At 42.8% G+C, this 16,829-nt stretch overlaps 1 protein-coding gene across 2 annotated transcripts in view; it reads right to left on the bottom strand.

The window, feature by feature from the left end:
- The window catches only part of TBC1D8 (TBC1 domain family member 8), a 49,256-nt gene extending 34,549 nt beyond the window's left edge, over nt 1–14,707 (bottom strand). For both annotated transcript variants that reach the window (XM_071430791.1, XM_071430792.1), the window contains exons 1-2: nt 14,449–14,707; nt 712–822 (exon numbers count right to left, since the gene is read on the bottom strand). In XM_071430791.1, coding sequence (XP_071286892.1) covers nt 712–822; nt 14,449–14,575 — 238 coding nt within the window. In that variant the 5' untranslated portion in view covers nt 14,576–14,707. The remainder of the gene's footprint in view (nt 1–711; nt 823–14,448) is intronic.
- Between the last annotated feature and the right edge of the window lie 2,122 nt (nt 14,708–16,829).

Raw genomic sequence — 16,829 nt, 5'->3', positions numbered from 1 at the left:
AAAACTGCTGTAAATTTCAGTGCTAGGACTTTTTACATGGGAGCAGAAGAGAAAAGAACAGCCCTACACACTGACCAAGCAACAGTGGGATGAATGGAACTTCAGATGGCTTTTACTGGGTCATGGCAAGGTTGCTACAACTCATGTTAATATCGCGTTCCTGAAGATGAGCCTGACTTTCAAAAGTTGCAGAAACATTGCAAAAGGGATCAGTGCATAACAGATCAGGGATTTGACATTCTCTCTCTCCAACAACTTTACCTCCTAAATCTTCCAAATGTTCCAGGTATATTTCATTATAGCAAAGTGTGTGAAGATATTTCACAGTAAGCAAGTGCAGGACTGGGCTGGTGAAAGCCTAGACTAAGTAGCTTCTTGCTGTAAGGGATGACCACTTCTGCAGGAAAAGACATGCATAGGAACAGAACCACACTACTTTGCAGCAGAGAAAATGAAAGCAGCAAACCACCCTCAGCTAAACAAGTTTTCCATTGAAACTTAATGTTCCTAGGCAACACTTTTTCAGTGATTTTAACCAGAGGTTAATTTGGTTGTTAAACAAGCTTTCCACACACACACAACTAGCTGGGGTTACCTTGAGCTTCCTGGACATGCAGACACTGACCATGCTCAGAATCAGTTTGGGGTTTTCTGTCTGTGACTCACCAATAGCTATGGCCCAGTAAACTTCTGATCCATTCAATAACTCACCACATGCAATGGCAGAGTAAACCTGAGAGCCTGGAACTTGGAGTAAAATTCGAAATGGAGCAACGCGGGCATTAGAGTCTAACACAGCGTCCAGGGCACCAACCAAGCGACCTGCAAAGAAAATGGGGGAAAAGAGGATTAACGCCAGTTCTCACTTCTGTAGCCTGGAAGCTGTTTCACAGTTACAGCCATAAAACTAAAATCCAGAATGTAACGATTCTTCCCCAGTTTTATCTTCTAATTTACAGGTGCTCAGAGGGCAAAAGGCAAACCAGATTAGAAGATCAAAAGCATATAGAATCCTCTGCATTTCTGGTTTTGCCTCATATATATGAATATAACCACAGAACTGAAGTGGAAAGACCTGAGGGCATCTTAAGAAGTTACAGTTCCAGCCCTGCTCTGAAGTTGGATAAATACACCTATGCTGTAAGTGGTGTTTGTCTAACCTGTTCTTCAAAACCTGCCACAATCAAGATACAACAATTTCTCCAGGTAGCCTCTTCCACTATTTTTATTAAATATTCTTACAAAAAAAACCAAACAAAAACCAAACCAAACAAACAAACAAAAAAGACAAAAACTAACCAAACAAAACACAAACCAAAACCAAACAAAAACCCTAACAAATAACCCTACCCTAAACAAACAAGTCAACTACCACAATCTTAAACTTTCTTGCTGGAAATTAATCTTGCTCCCTGGAACATGCAGAGTAATTGGCCACAGGCACTTCTGATACTAATGTTCAACATAACAAAAAATTTTCATGGTTTAATGATTTCTCTATTTCTAAAGAAATCCAAATCATCTCATCTATTCCTTTTTGGTCATGTTTTTCAAACAGCTCACTGCTCTTGAACTTACACTGGACTCTCTCCAGCTTATCTTTAAGAACAACACTCAACTGGACCTGATGCTCACTGCTCCTGAAGTCTCAGCCACTGGCAGAAGGGAAGATCACCTCCTGTATCTTGCATACCTACCACTGTATCCAAGAAAGCTTGCAGCAGTATTCCACTGCAAATCACCACTTGATTTCAGTACAGACAAATTCATTTTGAAGAGCTGCAGCAATTGCTAACGCCAAAAAAGACTTTCCAGTCTGGAGGACACCTGGAGTTTCTTGCTACCCATTCCCCTGAACAGGTAAAACCAAGCTATCCATGAAAAAGTTATCTGAATGCCATGATTTACACATGCAAGCTGGCATATTAAAGTAACTCAGAATTGGTTTAAGGTGCTTACAAATAGAAATTCAGGGCAGCTTTATACTCAATTTTCCTGTGCATTCTGCAGAGACACAATCTCCTAAGGAGAGGGATGGCAGAGAGGGAGGAACAGCTTATCATGTTTGTTTTATCCCTACAGTATCTAGGAAGTTTTCTGTGATACTTTTTTCTCTTTGCACATGTAACTTTTTAAACCTGTAGTATTTTTGTTTCTTCACCATTAACCCAACACAAAAGGAACTAATCTCCATCTCCAAAAGGTTTGCCAGCCCTTGGCACCACATGCTGTTTTAAATATGGCATTCTCCAGTCCATCACCCAAGTGATTAATGGAAATAATAGAGACCTACAAAGTCCTAATTGCCTTCTCACTGGGATAACAAATGACAGCTAATTAATTTGAGTATAACACAACCAAACAGCATTTGAACCACTTTCGGGTCCAGGAGCTGTAAGAAGCTCACATGGAACAGCATCAATAACCTGAGAGCAAAGAAAATTACATTAAATACTTCCTCCTTGCACACACACAAAACATCAATGATGCTTTCAAAACCAAGCAGAAGTTGGACACAATATGTCTTAAAACTGTACAGTGAAACACTCTTCAACAGCAGCGCGCGTCTCACTTAAATATGTGAACACATATTACACCCATCTGTTTAAAATGGAGCTCTGAATTTGCAGACTGATGACATATATAGTATCTGAAATTGCTACATGCTCTCCTATAACTACAAGAAAAAAGCATAAAAACTCATCCTAGTATAAAAGGTATCAAATTAGCTGTGCTCACAGAAAGCAGTATGCAGAAAACTTTAGTGTGCAGTCTTCAAAACATTGGATTAAAGAAAGCATTTAATGATGCAGAGAACAGAAATAGAATTTAACTTTCAAATTTCAGAATTGATGATAGGCTTAGGAGAAAGATTCTTTTTCATTTCACTAAAGTCATAGAAAAAAGTCAACTAACAGCAAGTGCTACCAAAATCCCTAGAGAATGCTAAATGAAAATCTAATTTGTGAAATATCTTTTTTTCCTTTCAGAAACCATGAAACAAACACATGACAGCACAGAAGTAGCTGCAAAGTTTTGCCTTACTAATTCTTAGCCTGTGCAAAATTAATTCCTTTTTCTCTTCCTGAATAACAGACCAGAAAACCCAATTCCTCTTCTCACTGTTTACTTCTGCTTACAATTTCCATTTTGCTTACAAACTATTAAAAAGAAAACCATTCCTCCTTCAACTGTACAAAGAAATAATCACCTCCCATTTCTAAACTATCCATAGCTAAAATATTAACTCAGGATGACAAAGAGGAGCCAGAACTAAGACACAAAGAGAAGAAAAAGAGCATGGCCATCAGGATACCTGCCAGAATAAAGCCCAGGTGGCCTGGCCCCTCTGTGAGTGCTTTGCAAGGGAACAGCAACTCCACACATAAATCCTAAGCCACCCACAAGGAGTCCTGTCCTGTCCCACCTCTGCCAGGAGAGGCTGCAGTGGGGTCATAAGGGGAGCAAAGGAAAATAAGAGCAAGTACTGCTAAAGTTGAGCCAGCACAAAGAGTGGGTCCCATCCCCGTGTTTAGAGGCTCCTTTATTTTTTGGCTGAGAGACAGACAGAGATAGATAGAGAACAGAAAAAAGAGATTACTAAGAGTGCATTTGCAGAAGCATGAAAAGGATTCAACATTAATATACACACCCTGGCCAATATGATAATTTAGTTGAAACTGTGGTAGCAAGAAAATTACCAAAACTAGAGGCAATTTTTTTCCAGTGTAAGTTGCCTCATAATTAATTCGGGGTAACTTTTGCATCATAAGATTGAAAAACAACCAACCTAAAGATCCCTGAGTGAAGAAACAAACAACAGTACACTGATGTTGAAACTTCTGCTATGAAAAATACCCAGCTTGTGAGCAAACACCTGCCTCATAACATGTCCAATCAGTTGGTTCCATGGAAGGTCTTTTATAAAACAGAATGTGTTTAAAAAACAGAAGGGTATCTGGCTAGCAAGATAAATTACATTAAGAGCCTCTGGCTCACATATTGACACATCAGCTTGCCTTCAGTCAGGGTGAGGCAGACTTCTTCCACATCATAGATGAAAGTGAAACCATCTATAATTCAAGACAGCAAAAAATGAAAAGGAAACAGAAGCAGAAGAGGAAAAGAGAACTGCTACCCTGGTTTTCTTCCCAAAACTCTTTTTTTTTTTTTCATCCTATATGAGACAAGATTTTTGGGAGGAACTTAAAATTCAGAGTAGCTCTTCCCCTTTAATGAGCCACTTCACCAACTTCTTGTCCATTTTCTGACCTCCCAAGACACAGAAAAGCATTTCAGGAAAAGCAAATAACCATACACTAACTGTACTATGGAAAGCTGCAGACATTGGTTTACAAAGCCTCTCACGAAAGACCACTGACAGAACATTGCAGGTTCCTCAAAAGGTGCAAGTTTCTTCATGCAGAAGGAATATTTTTAGGCTAAAATTCATATGCAGATGTCTGGTGTAATATGCATACTTTTGACACATATGGAGAAGAAGACAGGAGAAGGGGAAAGACACTTTTCTACTGAAGTTATACGTTCTCAATAAATCTAAACACTTTAGCTGGAAGCTGGATTTCAGATAGAGGCAACATCTATCTATATTTTTCAGAAGTATATTTATAAAACATATCTGGAAAACTCACTAGAAATCCCATGCTTTATTTGGTAGTTTTTATTTCACTGAAACATCTACTTTCATGCATATTTGGTTGCTTGAGTAAAGAAAACACCTTCAAGTAAAACACATCTACTTGTATCAAATGTATGTGCATACAATGGATACAATACAAGAAATAAATTTAAGTTTAAAATTAGTATGAAACAATTTCAAATTCTACAACAGGTAGGTACTGTCTCTCCTTTACAGAGGTCAACCTGTAACCAAATAGAACACAAACAGGACATCATGCACTATGGATTTGCTGAGCATTTCTTCACACACATATAAAAATTAATCAAGGATATTTCTATAAGCATCAGGTTCTCAAATGAACTATCAAAAGTGCACTACTCTTCATCTTTAAAGATATGGTTTCTTCCCCCACTTAAAGATAAAAGATTGCATTACAATTTCTCTTGTGTCATGTTCATAACTAATCTAGTAAAAGGAACATGTTTACATTAGGTTAACTTTATACCAACTTCTACTAAAGTTCCATATCTTTCAAATTAAAGAATGCAGGCTCCTTTCCCAAATCACTGTTAATCATCTATGTGGGATTTCTAAAATCATTTTAAACTTCCAAGACATGGGGCAGAGGGTGAGTAAAGCCGAACTCGAAACTCAAACTGAAAAACCATCTGTTATTTCCATCTTTTAAGACAATATTCAAGAGGCAGTCCAAGATACCCTCTACATACAGCAAGATGATTTCTACCTACCTCCATCATATATGAAAGGCCTTAAAGGGAAATTTTTTGAGAACTACTCAAAAATGGGGTGGCCACTTCAGCAGCTAAACCATGCTGCAAGACAGAGGGACTTAGGAGTCCAGGACTAACAAGTTAATAAAACCCTCCCAAAAAAAAATAAACAAAAAGGGATAAGACCAAAACTGCTTGCCTTTTTTTTTTTTTTTTTTGGTGGGGGGGGGGTGGGAAGTGAAGGGGGGCACTGGGGGAAGAAGGAAGGGGAGAAGAAAAAAAAAGGAGATTTAAATCTAAGTGATAAGGAAGCCTGCAGTGTCACAACACTCAGCATTGTTACCCTTTCAGTTCTCCTTGGTTTTTAAGTAAGACACTTAGTCACCACAGCCAGATCTTTTGATTAACATGAACTCATCCATCCATTACAAAGTGGGGAATGAAAGCCAGTGTAGCTCCAAGAAGCAATTACATGTGGTATCTGCAATTGGTCAGTAAGAAATTCTGATAGCGCTTTTAAAATCTGGGGAACAGAGGGTCAGATGCACAGAGGCACCTGTTCCCACACAGCCATGAACTTCCCAAATCAAGCACTTACACCCTCTCTACCAAAATGAAAGGGGTGACAGAGAAGACAGAGTCCTGACTGCATCTCCAGCATCCTGGGGAACACCTTTAGTCACTGTACAAACAAAGTGACTGCTGCAGAAGTTTGAAGCAGAGAGAAAACTGTCCTTCCTCTTCTCCTAAGTCTACTTTGAAAAAAAAAAAAAAAAACCTTGAGATTTCCACTGCACCTGAGACAGATGTGCAACAATGCCTGACTGAAGAGTATTTGCCACATCTAGCCCTTCCAAGAAAACAGGCACAGGACCACCACCACACAAGGACCCAAACCAGATTGCCAAGATGTTCAGGGACTCCAAAGCTGAGGTTTCTCTCAGCTGCAGGAACCTGGCACTTCCAAAGTCAAGAAAATTATGGCACCACATGGTCTCTAGGGACTGCAGTGACTGATCTGCAGGGACATGAAAAAGAGCACTTGGTGGCTACACTCACTCATATCATGCCAAAGCCATGTTTTAAGTACTCATACCCTTTTTTCTCAGTCAGACTAGGTTATTTTTGTAAGACAAAACCAGCAAATTGGGGAATTTACAATTACAGTCACAGAGCAGCATTGCTCCAGTGCGAAACCATGAAGAAAAAAGCATGCCTTCAAATTCATCCTCGGGAGCTCACTGCTGCTTGCTACATCTGCTCCACCAGAGAAAGCAGGGAGAAGAAAGAAAAATAAGCCCAGTTGTCTGAAAAAAGCTGTACTCTTACTGGAAAGGAGAAAGCTCTTCCAGGAAGTGGAGGAGCTAACAGTACAGGCTGCTTCCCAGTGGCTGCAGTTTTACAAGGAGAGTTAATAGCTGCAAGAATCACTCTAAGCTGTTTAGGCATGTGAATTGGGAGAAAAGAACAAATCAAACAATTCACATGATCATAAAAATAAAGGTGGAGGTTTTTTTTAAGGACAGTGAAATTGAACAGCTTCAATAAAGCAGAATTAATCTTGGCTTTTTGAGGCAGAGAAGCACTTCATACCCCGAATCCTAATTACACTTCTCCACATAGCTTCCTCCATCCTGCAATGATTTACAAACAATTAGTGTCTCAGAAGAGCCATGGTGGGCAGCAATTAGCCATGCTAGGGGAGGCAAGCAAACTGCCTGAAGGAACAGCCCACCTCCAGGCAGAACACAGGGAGGGACACATGGATGTACCCATTCCCTACCCCTGCCATCCCTGGGCTCTAGCTGGAACAGAAAGCTGCTTTTCACACCAGGATAAGCTCAGCCTGGCCAAAGGGCACTCCTGGGACAGCACCAAATAGCACAGATTGCTTGCCTGGCTCTGCAAGGCATCTCGGAAGCTCTCCCTAGGACCAATGTCCTTGCTGAGAGAGGCATGGGAGGACCATGAAGCTGATTCTCATCAGGCCTCAACCACCTCCCCACGCAGGAGCCCTAACTTGTGACCATCACCCAGGGCTGAGATGCAGTGAGCACCACTGCAGCCTCTATCCTCACCCAGGGAGTGCCAGCCCTGGGCATTCCAGGCTAAGGTGGAAGCTTTTGAGCCACACCAAGGTAGGATACAGCCCAGGGCAGGGGTCATGAAGCTACTGTTGGCCAGTGGTGGCCCCCAGCATAAATGATTGGGGACATCTCTAGATCTTTCATATCATTTGATTTCTCTAAAAGTTCAAAACTCAGATGTTTAGTGGGTTGTTGATTTCACTCAGGCCACCCTAAAATCCATGGTTTTGATGGATAATAACACCATCAGTTATGCAAAGCTGCTAATAATAACGGCTTAATGCAACCACACTGTCTTTGTTGAATTCTGCAAAATTGTATAAACAGGTTTTGATCCAGTACAGTACCCATTCAAAAGTATTTATTACACTTCTACCACCAGAAAAAAGGAGTTGCAAAACTTATTTGGGTAAGTACATAAGAAAAAGGATGAAGGAGGACTCCTGCAACGGCTGTAGGAAGGCTCTGTTTCCTTTGAAATGATAAGGGCTCACCACACTGAAAGATAAGCACAGACAACATTAGATTTCAGCATAAAGACCTAATGCTCCAAGTATTTATTCACCCAGGAAAATACCCAACATCCAAACCCTTACATTACTTCTAGCACAGACCTTGCCAGATCAAACAGTGCCACTGGGTAAATTGGTTTCTGTTGAATTGGGACTTTTTTCAACCTGGTATGTAGAAACAAATTGTAACAAAATACTTAATCATTATGCAAGGTCCCAGTGCTATGGAGAGAAGGTGGACATGAGAAATGTGGGGAGCTCAAGCAAGTCTCGTGGGGGCTGGTGTCCCATGGTCCCCATGACTCCCCTATCCCTGGATGTGATGCTAAGTGCTTGTGTCAGACCACCACATGCAGAGGGAGAGACCACACAGGAGGAAGAAGTGAGATGAATTATGAACTGTCTCTCCTGGAATGGTGGAAATGGCATCCCCACCCTGGAGCACTGATTATTTCTCCCCAGCACAGCTTCCCCACGGGCTGTTTCCCCAGGTGGGCATGCTGCCATGGCAAAGCACTCACAGCTGCTTATCTCAGTCCTCTGCCATCAGTCCAGCTCAAGCCAAGCCTATTTTTATAACCCTGAAGGCCACTGAGCCAAATGCTTTGGTTCTCATGTTACAAGTAAAAATACCTGAAACTGTTTTCCACCTGAATATGCACAAGAAGATGGGATATACCAGTTGCTGCTGCAGCCCTGTAGATTATTCAAACATGCACCACTACTCAGGGGAGTATAAAAAAGTCTCTTTTTCGGTGGGTACTGTAAATAATGCTGAATAGACCAAACTAGTGCTACACTAACTCACCCACCACTGACATGTTCATTTATTTTATAGGGAAGACATTTTTTCCTGCAAGGGTGGTGAGACACTGAATCAGGTTGCCCAGAGAAACTGTGGATGCCCTGTGTTGGAAGTGCTGAAGGCCAGGCTGGATGGGCTCTGAGCAACCTGCTCTAGTGGGAGCAGTCCCTGCCCTTGGCAGGGGGGTTGGAACTAGATGGTCTTTAAGGTCCTTCCAGCCCAAATCATTCTAGGATTTTCCTGCCTTTTTCTGTGCCATTTGGCCTCCACATCATGAAAATAAAAAGCCACTGTAGGGTTTACTGGATTAGTCTTGCACAAGGTGGTGGTCAGTCCCTGTGCAGACACAACCCAGCTCCTCCTTTCCAAGCACAGGTATTTCCTCACCTTTAATACTGGCACTTAACACACTGCTAACATTACAACACAAGCACCTGCATTTCCCCTTAGCCATCTCAGCACCACAGCAGTGCTCAGGAGCAGGTAACTCACCCCAGAAAGGCAAGCAGAGGGGGCCAGAGTGGCACACACAGCTCAGGGGCTCAGAGGTCAGGAACTGGGGTGCCCAGCTTTGCAGGTGGTAGCTTGGCACCCTGCTCCTGTCCTTCCAGGTCATGCCTCTTGGCCAAACACTGTAATGGAGAAGCCATCCTCTTGGGAAAGCACTTCTAAATATGCATTCTCCTTAAAAAAATGTTACAGTAAAATAAAGAGAGGAAAAAAAGGAAAAAAAAAAACCTGCTGATCTGAATTCCAGTTGTGGGCAAGGCTAGATAATGTTTTGACAAGAGTCCAAGCTTTCAATAAAGTATGCATATTTCTCCTTCTCCTGTGCAAGGCTTCAGAGAGCTGTTCCTTAAGGAAACAAAACCATGAATACTGACAGTAACCATTACCAATATCCTCTATTAACATCAGTATTGTGGCACCTTCCTCTCCTCAAACTGCTTAATTTAAAATGAAAGTGTACTCTTGGGTTTGGGGTTTTCTTCATTTGTGCTGAGATTGAGTCTAACTTATTTTGGTATCCTGAACATATATTAAGACAAAAAGGAACACTTTTCTGAAAACTGTATTGGGATAGGCCTTTTAATATTATTCTATTTGATAATTATATGATTATGATATTTTTATAATGAATATTGATTATGATATTTGATAATGAATAATTCGTTTAATATGACAGGCTACTAATTTCGCCTTTTGCCTCTCCAGAAAGAAAAAAAAAAAAAAAAAAGTATGGGGATTCTTATTTGCATTCCCTGGTAAAAATCCAAGTCTTGAGGTATTTTGGACCCTCCTCTGCTACAATGTAATGAATAGGGGCAATCTAGATGAATTCCCCATCTGAGCTGCAGCAATCTTCATCTACTGTGGTCCTCTTACTGCCTTTCCCATTATGAAATTATTTACTTCAGACCTTGGGAGATGTGCAGGGCCACCAAAAGCTGAACTATTGACAATGATTACAGGACTGCTTGGACAGTAGAGTATGAAAGAGCAGCAAAAGATCTTTTAATTTTTCATTTCCAGGAAAATTTTACAGAGCTTATCAGTAGCCATTTCTCTGTATGCCTTATAAAAACTAACACCCAAGCAAAGGGAAAATAAGGAAGAAAGGTCTTATCACACAAACTAGACAGTTCTCCACTCAAGAGGTAGTTGGTAGGTGAGTTCAAAAGCTATTGCCCTGCAAAAAATTTATTTAAGAGAAAAAATTAAATCCTCCAAGCTCCATTAAAGATGGAGCTTGGAAATGTATTTACCATGCCTACCACATTTATATTTATTAAAGCAATAATAAGGCTTAGATTCATATACAGAAGATGTTTTTTCTGCCAGTCTATTATATTTAAAGTTGTGAACCAAAAAAGTTTTGTAAGAACTAAAAAATAAATTAATTTCCTTTTAAAATGTTAGTTCTCTGCAAGTTTCAAATAATGCAAAACTATATCCAGCTTGGAAAGTGCCCTGAGCTGAAAATGGAAGCTAGAAGAGTAGGGAAAAATATCATAGCTAAATTAAAAACATGGGTAAAACAAGAACAAAACATAATTTTTTATTGATCTACTTCAAGCAAGAAGTTAAAGAAGCACTGTATCTCAACCAGACAAAAAGCTGCTTGAAACAAGAGTTCATTTTAAGGTCTTATTTAACCTTATTTATAAAAGGAAAAATTCACAAGTGTTGCTAAGTGGGTTTTTATATGCTAAGAGTGTGCAATGTGAAGCACTGTATAAACAAAAACTGCAACACTAGCTGCTCAGGAAGAGTGAAAGACTACTCTCAGTCCAGCACTCCTGATAAAATCCTTCCCAACATATCCCAGAACAAGCAGTTTTGCTGTCAAAATGCAGAAAACTAATCAAAGAGGAAGGTGCATAAAGATTTCAATATCCCTTCCTAAAAATTAAAGTAGTGATTCATTTAAAGGCTAAACCATCTTGCAGTATTTACCATAAGGCATTTGACAGTATTTTTTACTACTGTCATATCAAGCTTATCATTAATATGTAATGTCAGAACCAAAGACATCAGTATGAATTAAATCCAATTAACTCTGATCTGTTAATCATGGCTACATTACAAATCTTTTTCTGTAGGGATCACTACAGTGCTCTACAATTAGGCAAAGAAAACTCCAAAATCAACTGATATTGATGAGCTAAATAATTGTTTAAATCTGTAACTTAAAATTAGTCATTAAATTAAAAATTGCAATTCAGATTTTTAAAGTATTTCTAAACATTTTCAATTTTCTTATTAAGTCTCTGACCAGCAGAGCTGTCAAGAAGAGATCCAGGTAAAGGAGCAAGTTAAACATTTACTTCAAAAAGCACATCCCTAAGGAGACAAAAACCAGAACAAGACTGGGGAAGCAATGAAGAGTTAAATACAACCCCCATCATTGTTTGTACCCTCTGCTTGCAAGCCCAGTGTGCATTTGGGAACTGCCCTAGGACACAAATTAAATAACAGTAGGAAATAGAGTCTCTCACTCACAAACATCTGCTCAGCGTCTGACAAAAACACAGTACACAAAGAAACACAGATATGGGGGAAAAAGCACTTTTGTGCAAGAGACTGTCTTTAGTGCATTCTTCAGGAATTAAATCCACATAAAATACACCCTCCAGCTGTGCTAACTTACTCTTACCTAATAGTTAAAATGCCCTGGTAAGAACAAAGAAGAGTCCTAGAAGAAAGAGACAGGCAAATATGAGAATTGGGCCATAAAACAGATGTCCTCACACAGGTTCAGTGCAAATACCATGTTGTGGCAACATGCACAAGGGCAACTCAGGCATCACACCTTTCCACCCTGCTGAAAGCAAATTATGTCATAGGTGGTCAGCTGCTCCATCTACACTTGTATGAAATCTAACATTCTCAGAGTTTTGTTCTGCTGATCCTACCTAGGTCTAACACAGCCTCAGGATATGGCATCCTCCTCCTCCCCTGCAGGAGCTGAGATCCTCTTCTGCTGTGGCACCTGCTCTCATGTACCAAATCTTCACATCTTTGAACTTCTTTTCATAAAATGTAACTGCAGTTGCCCAGGGATCAAGTTATTAAAGGGAAAACAGATTTGGATATTGTTCTCACTTAAGCTTTGCTTCCCCAGTAACACAGACAAAAACTTCTAGCTTTTGGCTTTGCCACTTGGTAAATCATACTCTGAAATGTGGCAGAGCTTTACTGCCCTTCTGCCAGTTTGGGAAAGACATGTACTAATTAAGTGTCTCTACAGTCATGTAAAGCAAGAATCAGGAGATAAGTTTTGCACTGAAAGCAAACACACACCAGCAAAGCCTTGCTGTTTCTCAGCACCCATCTCCATTTCCTTCACTGCAAGTAAAAACTGAAAAAATAAAATTACACTATCTAACCCCAGCCATATCAAATGCTCTGTAACTCCTGCACTTTGGTTTTAGGACTCAAATTCTTAAGCCCTTTGAAATACAAACGTTTCCAAATGGTTTAAGAGACTGTCAGAACCTACAGTTCCCTTGGAAAAATGTGCAAGACAGGAGTGGCTTTCTTTGCCAGCCAAAAGAGATTTGAGCAAGCCTGTGCACTGTAGATTCAGCAAAATGATTCACCTGAAACTGAACCAGAGAGAAAAGCAGTTTGTTTGGTTTAAGCTTGCAAATTTCTGTAGTGAAAAGCTCAGGCGCAAGGCATTAACATTTGTGAAACTGAACCTCATGATTGTCCTGGACCTAAATCAAGCAGCTGTAAAACGGCTATTTTTAACTCTGAAAATTAATCCACATCGTCTTTACTGTCACAAAAGAGCGGCCTGACTTCCAAACAGGGCAGAAGAAAATAGGAGGTTAAGTGTTTTAACTTGCTGGCAAAACTTCCATTTCATTAGTGATACATTGACAGCATGCAATCTACCAAGCCACAGTTCAAGTTTTGTGCACTTTATGGACAGGTAGGATAAGATCCAATTAAAAAAGGCAACAATGCAGAAAGCAGTATTATCAAATGGCAAGGGTCAATAGTTCAGGAAAAAAAGATTTTCATAACATAAATACTGAACGTGGTAATGCAGCTTTTTAAATTCCACAGAAAATACTGATTGTTAAAATACCTGACAATTCTTTCAAATATATAAGCTACCATTAAAACTTCTCACTTTATAATATTCAAAACAGCCTGGTTTGCTTTTTAGTAAGAACTACACTGTTAAACGATATTAATTCTCCAAAGCATTGTTTATTTGAATTCAGTTGCTGCTGTCTTCGAACCAAAAGTTTGGCCCAAATTCCCTATGCTACAACGTCAGCGCAGCCTAACACATCATTCTCGCCGGAGTTATTCACGGATCCATACTGTTGCGAGGGTAGAGCGTGAATAACTCCGTGCACACCCTTCACTACACGTATCTGGAGTGCCACATGGATATAACGTGCCCGATCTACAGCCACCATAACCCGGAGCAGAATTAATGCAAAAAATAAGACAGAAGGCACTTCACACAACAGTGAATTCATAACCCCCGCCCCGCAATGTCATGTCTCGCCCAAAAGCCAGGAGTCCTATGTGTACTTATATAGCCCTCGTTATAGAAAGGGGAGGCGAGCGGCAGGTCGCGGACGGTCCCGGAGGGGCACGGGTACCACATCCCACTGCGTGCCCCCGGGACCATCCCTGCACCTCTCACTGCCGGCCCCAGGGACCTCCGTCGCGTCCCGCGGGCTGCACTCCCGGGCGGCTCTCCCCGGCCGCATCCTCCGGCCACGGGCACCGGCTCCGCACCTCCTGACGGGCTCCGCGCCCGCCCTCAGTCACGCCGAGAAGCCCATCGGGAGGGGAGAGCGGGGAAGTAACAATAAAAGTGGCTTCGGCGGTGCTCAAGGCTGCAGAAACGCGAAGCTGCTCCCCAGGCAGCTCGAGGGGAGCCGGGGCGGCCCGCACCTCCCGGCCGGCGGCTGCCTCCGCACTGCCCGCAGCGGGGGACCCGCGGCGCCTCCGCTATCGCCGAGTCGGGCCACTCGTGCCCGGCCCGAACAAAGAGGCCGCTCCCGCTTCCCGCAGCCCGACCCGCCGGCGGGTGCCCCGGCGCGGCCAAGTTCCCGTGGGGCAGACGCAGGGGGGATCTGCCACCCGGCCCGGTCCGGCCCGGCCCGGCGCCCCGCCGATACCCCACGCCCGCAGGTACCCGTGAAGCGGCCGCCGCCGTCTCCGTGACCCCGACGCCGCTGCAGGATGAAGTAGCCGCTGCTCTTCTGCGTGACCCACAGCTTGAGGGCGTTCTTCAGCAGCACCTCCTCGGGCTTCAGCCACATCTTCCCCCGGCTCGAAGTCCCGCTCTGTGCCCCCTCCGAGCCCGCCTGCCCCGCACGGCACCGCACCCGGCCGCCCGGGTCACATCGCCCCCCGCGGGCTGCGCGGCGCCGGCTCCGGCTCCCTCGGCGCGGGCCCGGCCGCCGGGGAGGGGCCGGGGGAGGAGCCCGGGCACGGGCCGCCCTTCCCGCGGAGCCGGGGGCTTTGTGCAGCGGGGCTCTGCTGCTCCGCACCGTCAGGGGGGACGGCGGGACGCTCCGGCCGGAGGGAGGGAGGGGGGACCGGGAACCGGGGGAGGGCCAGGTTCGCCCTCTCGGGGGTCCCGTGGCGCCCCGAGCCCCACACAGAGCCCGCTGGGGCCGCCGCGGTACCCCGGGGTCCTGGAGGATGCCCTGCGCCGGGACCGCAGCCGGGCGGCTCCCGCTGCGTTTTACAGCGGCTGGGGCAGTCCCCGCACCCCCGGCGTGTGCCCCGCAGGTCCCCCCGCGGAGCCGCCAGCAGTGCGGGAAGGAAAGGGTGTCCTGGGCTTGGAGAGAGCTTGGGGGGATGGGGGTGTCTCTGCCTTCCTGTTTCCTTCTAGATCTAAGCCTAAAGCGTGAACCCGCAGCTGCTTTAGTATTTAAAGGCCGATGCTTGAAACCTCGTATCTGACTGAAAAGTCAGAATCTAAATTTTACAGTTCGGGTTTTTTTTCTCAATTTAAGAAATAATCTATCACTGCTTGCGGTTGAGCTATTGACAGTACCGTTTGTGAACTTGCACAAATGGTTACTGCTGCAGCACGTTATGTTTGTAAACCTCTGACACTGTATTTTACATTTTTATTAGCACAGGTCATTAATGAGGGTGGTGAGACACTAGTACAGGTTGCTCAGAGAAGCTGCGGGGGCCTCACCCTTGCAAGTGTTCAAGGACAGGTTGGATGGAGCTCTGAGCATGATCCAATAAGTGTCCCTGCCTGTGGGAGGGGGTTGGAACTACATCTTTAAGGTTCCTCGCAAGACAACACTTTCTATTATTCTATGATTAAAATATAGCCACTGTACTTAATTTCTGTCACATTCCTTTTCCAGTTAACTGCAAATATTAAATAATTACTTTACAACAACTGAATTAGCAGGCTGCAAAACCTCTCTCTTCTAGATTAAAGACCTCAGTCACTGAGGGTTAAATCACACCTAAATTTCAGCCAAGATGCCTCTAAGTAGAGAATTTCGATTAGGGATAAAGATCTTCACTTCCCCAGCCTCTGCCTATGGGTACAAGAGTTGTGTACCAGCTCTTTGAAAGGTACCAGTGCTGCAGTGCGCTACTCAGCACAGCCAGCAGTAATTATTAGTTGGGAATTGGAAGGTGGCCATGTGGACTGCTTTTGAGTTGCCAATGGGATCATTTAATAGTCAAAATTCTGTATTCAGCTACAATCTGGTAAACACTGTGTGATCTGTGTTCTTTACAATTTCGGTGTAAAGCAACAATTTCATTTCCATACATAGAATAGCAAGCAAGCACTTTGTCTGATATAAAAATAAAACTGTCAAAAGGAGAAGATGGACATCCACATAATAATGTATTAAAAATTAATGAGAACTTAAGGAGAAATTACTTTAAATGCTCTTGCAGGATAAGAATAGCTCAGAGATTTTCCCCTGCCCCCAAAACTATCCTGAAGATATGTAAGTATTGAAAGTTTAAATGCTTGGAAGTGAGTGAGTGAAGTGAGATGGTGAATTATTTCTTCCTTTTGCAGATACTTGAATATTAAATTCAGTAATTGGTTTTGGGGCTTTTTTTACATTCAGTCTTGGGTTTTGGGCAGCTGATTTGAGACATAATTTAGAAGAGAACCAAACAAGTTGCTCACCTTTGACATCCTTTTGAGCTTGAGAGTTAGCAAAAGAGAAAAGCAGTTGAGGATCCAGTGTCATGCATACCTGCCTGTGTTACATCCTGAGACAAGCTTCTCTTGGACCCCACCAACAGTACTCCTTCAGAACCATGGGCTCTGGAACCACATCCAAGTTGGCCCAACAGCTGTTCAATCAAAATGGGATTGCTCATGCTTTTTAAGCAGCTATTCCCACACATAGAACTGGTGGCAGATAATTAACAAAGAATCTCTGAGAAATGGCTTCAGAGGAGCAAAAGGGGGATGGATGAGATGAGAGAAAACTTATTCAGGATGACAGAGTAAAACAAAGCATTTTGTAATATATACTGTAATAAATGCATCTACTGAATGCATCTACTTCTTTC

This window comes from Agelaius tricolor, unplaced genomic scaffold (assembly GCF_023055355.1).
Source record: "Agelaius tricolor isolate 1412-34295 unplaced genomic scaffold, bAgeTri1.0.p SCAF_7, whole genome shotgun sequence".
Taxonomy (NCBI): domain Eukaryota; kingdom Metazoa; phylum Chordata; class Aves; order Passeriformes; family Icteridae; genus Agelaius; species Agelaius tricolor.
The sequence above is the reverse complement of the archived record's forward strand: the minus strand, read 5'-3'. Positions and strand labels throughout refer to the sequence as shown.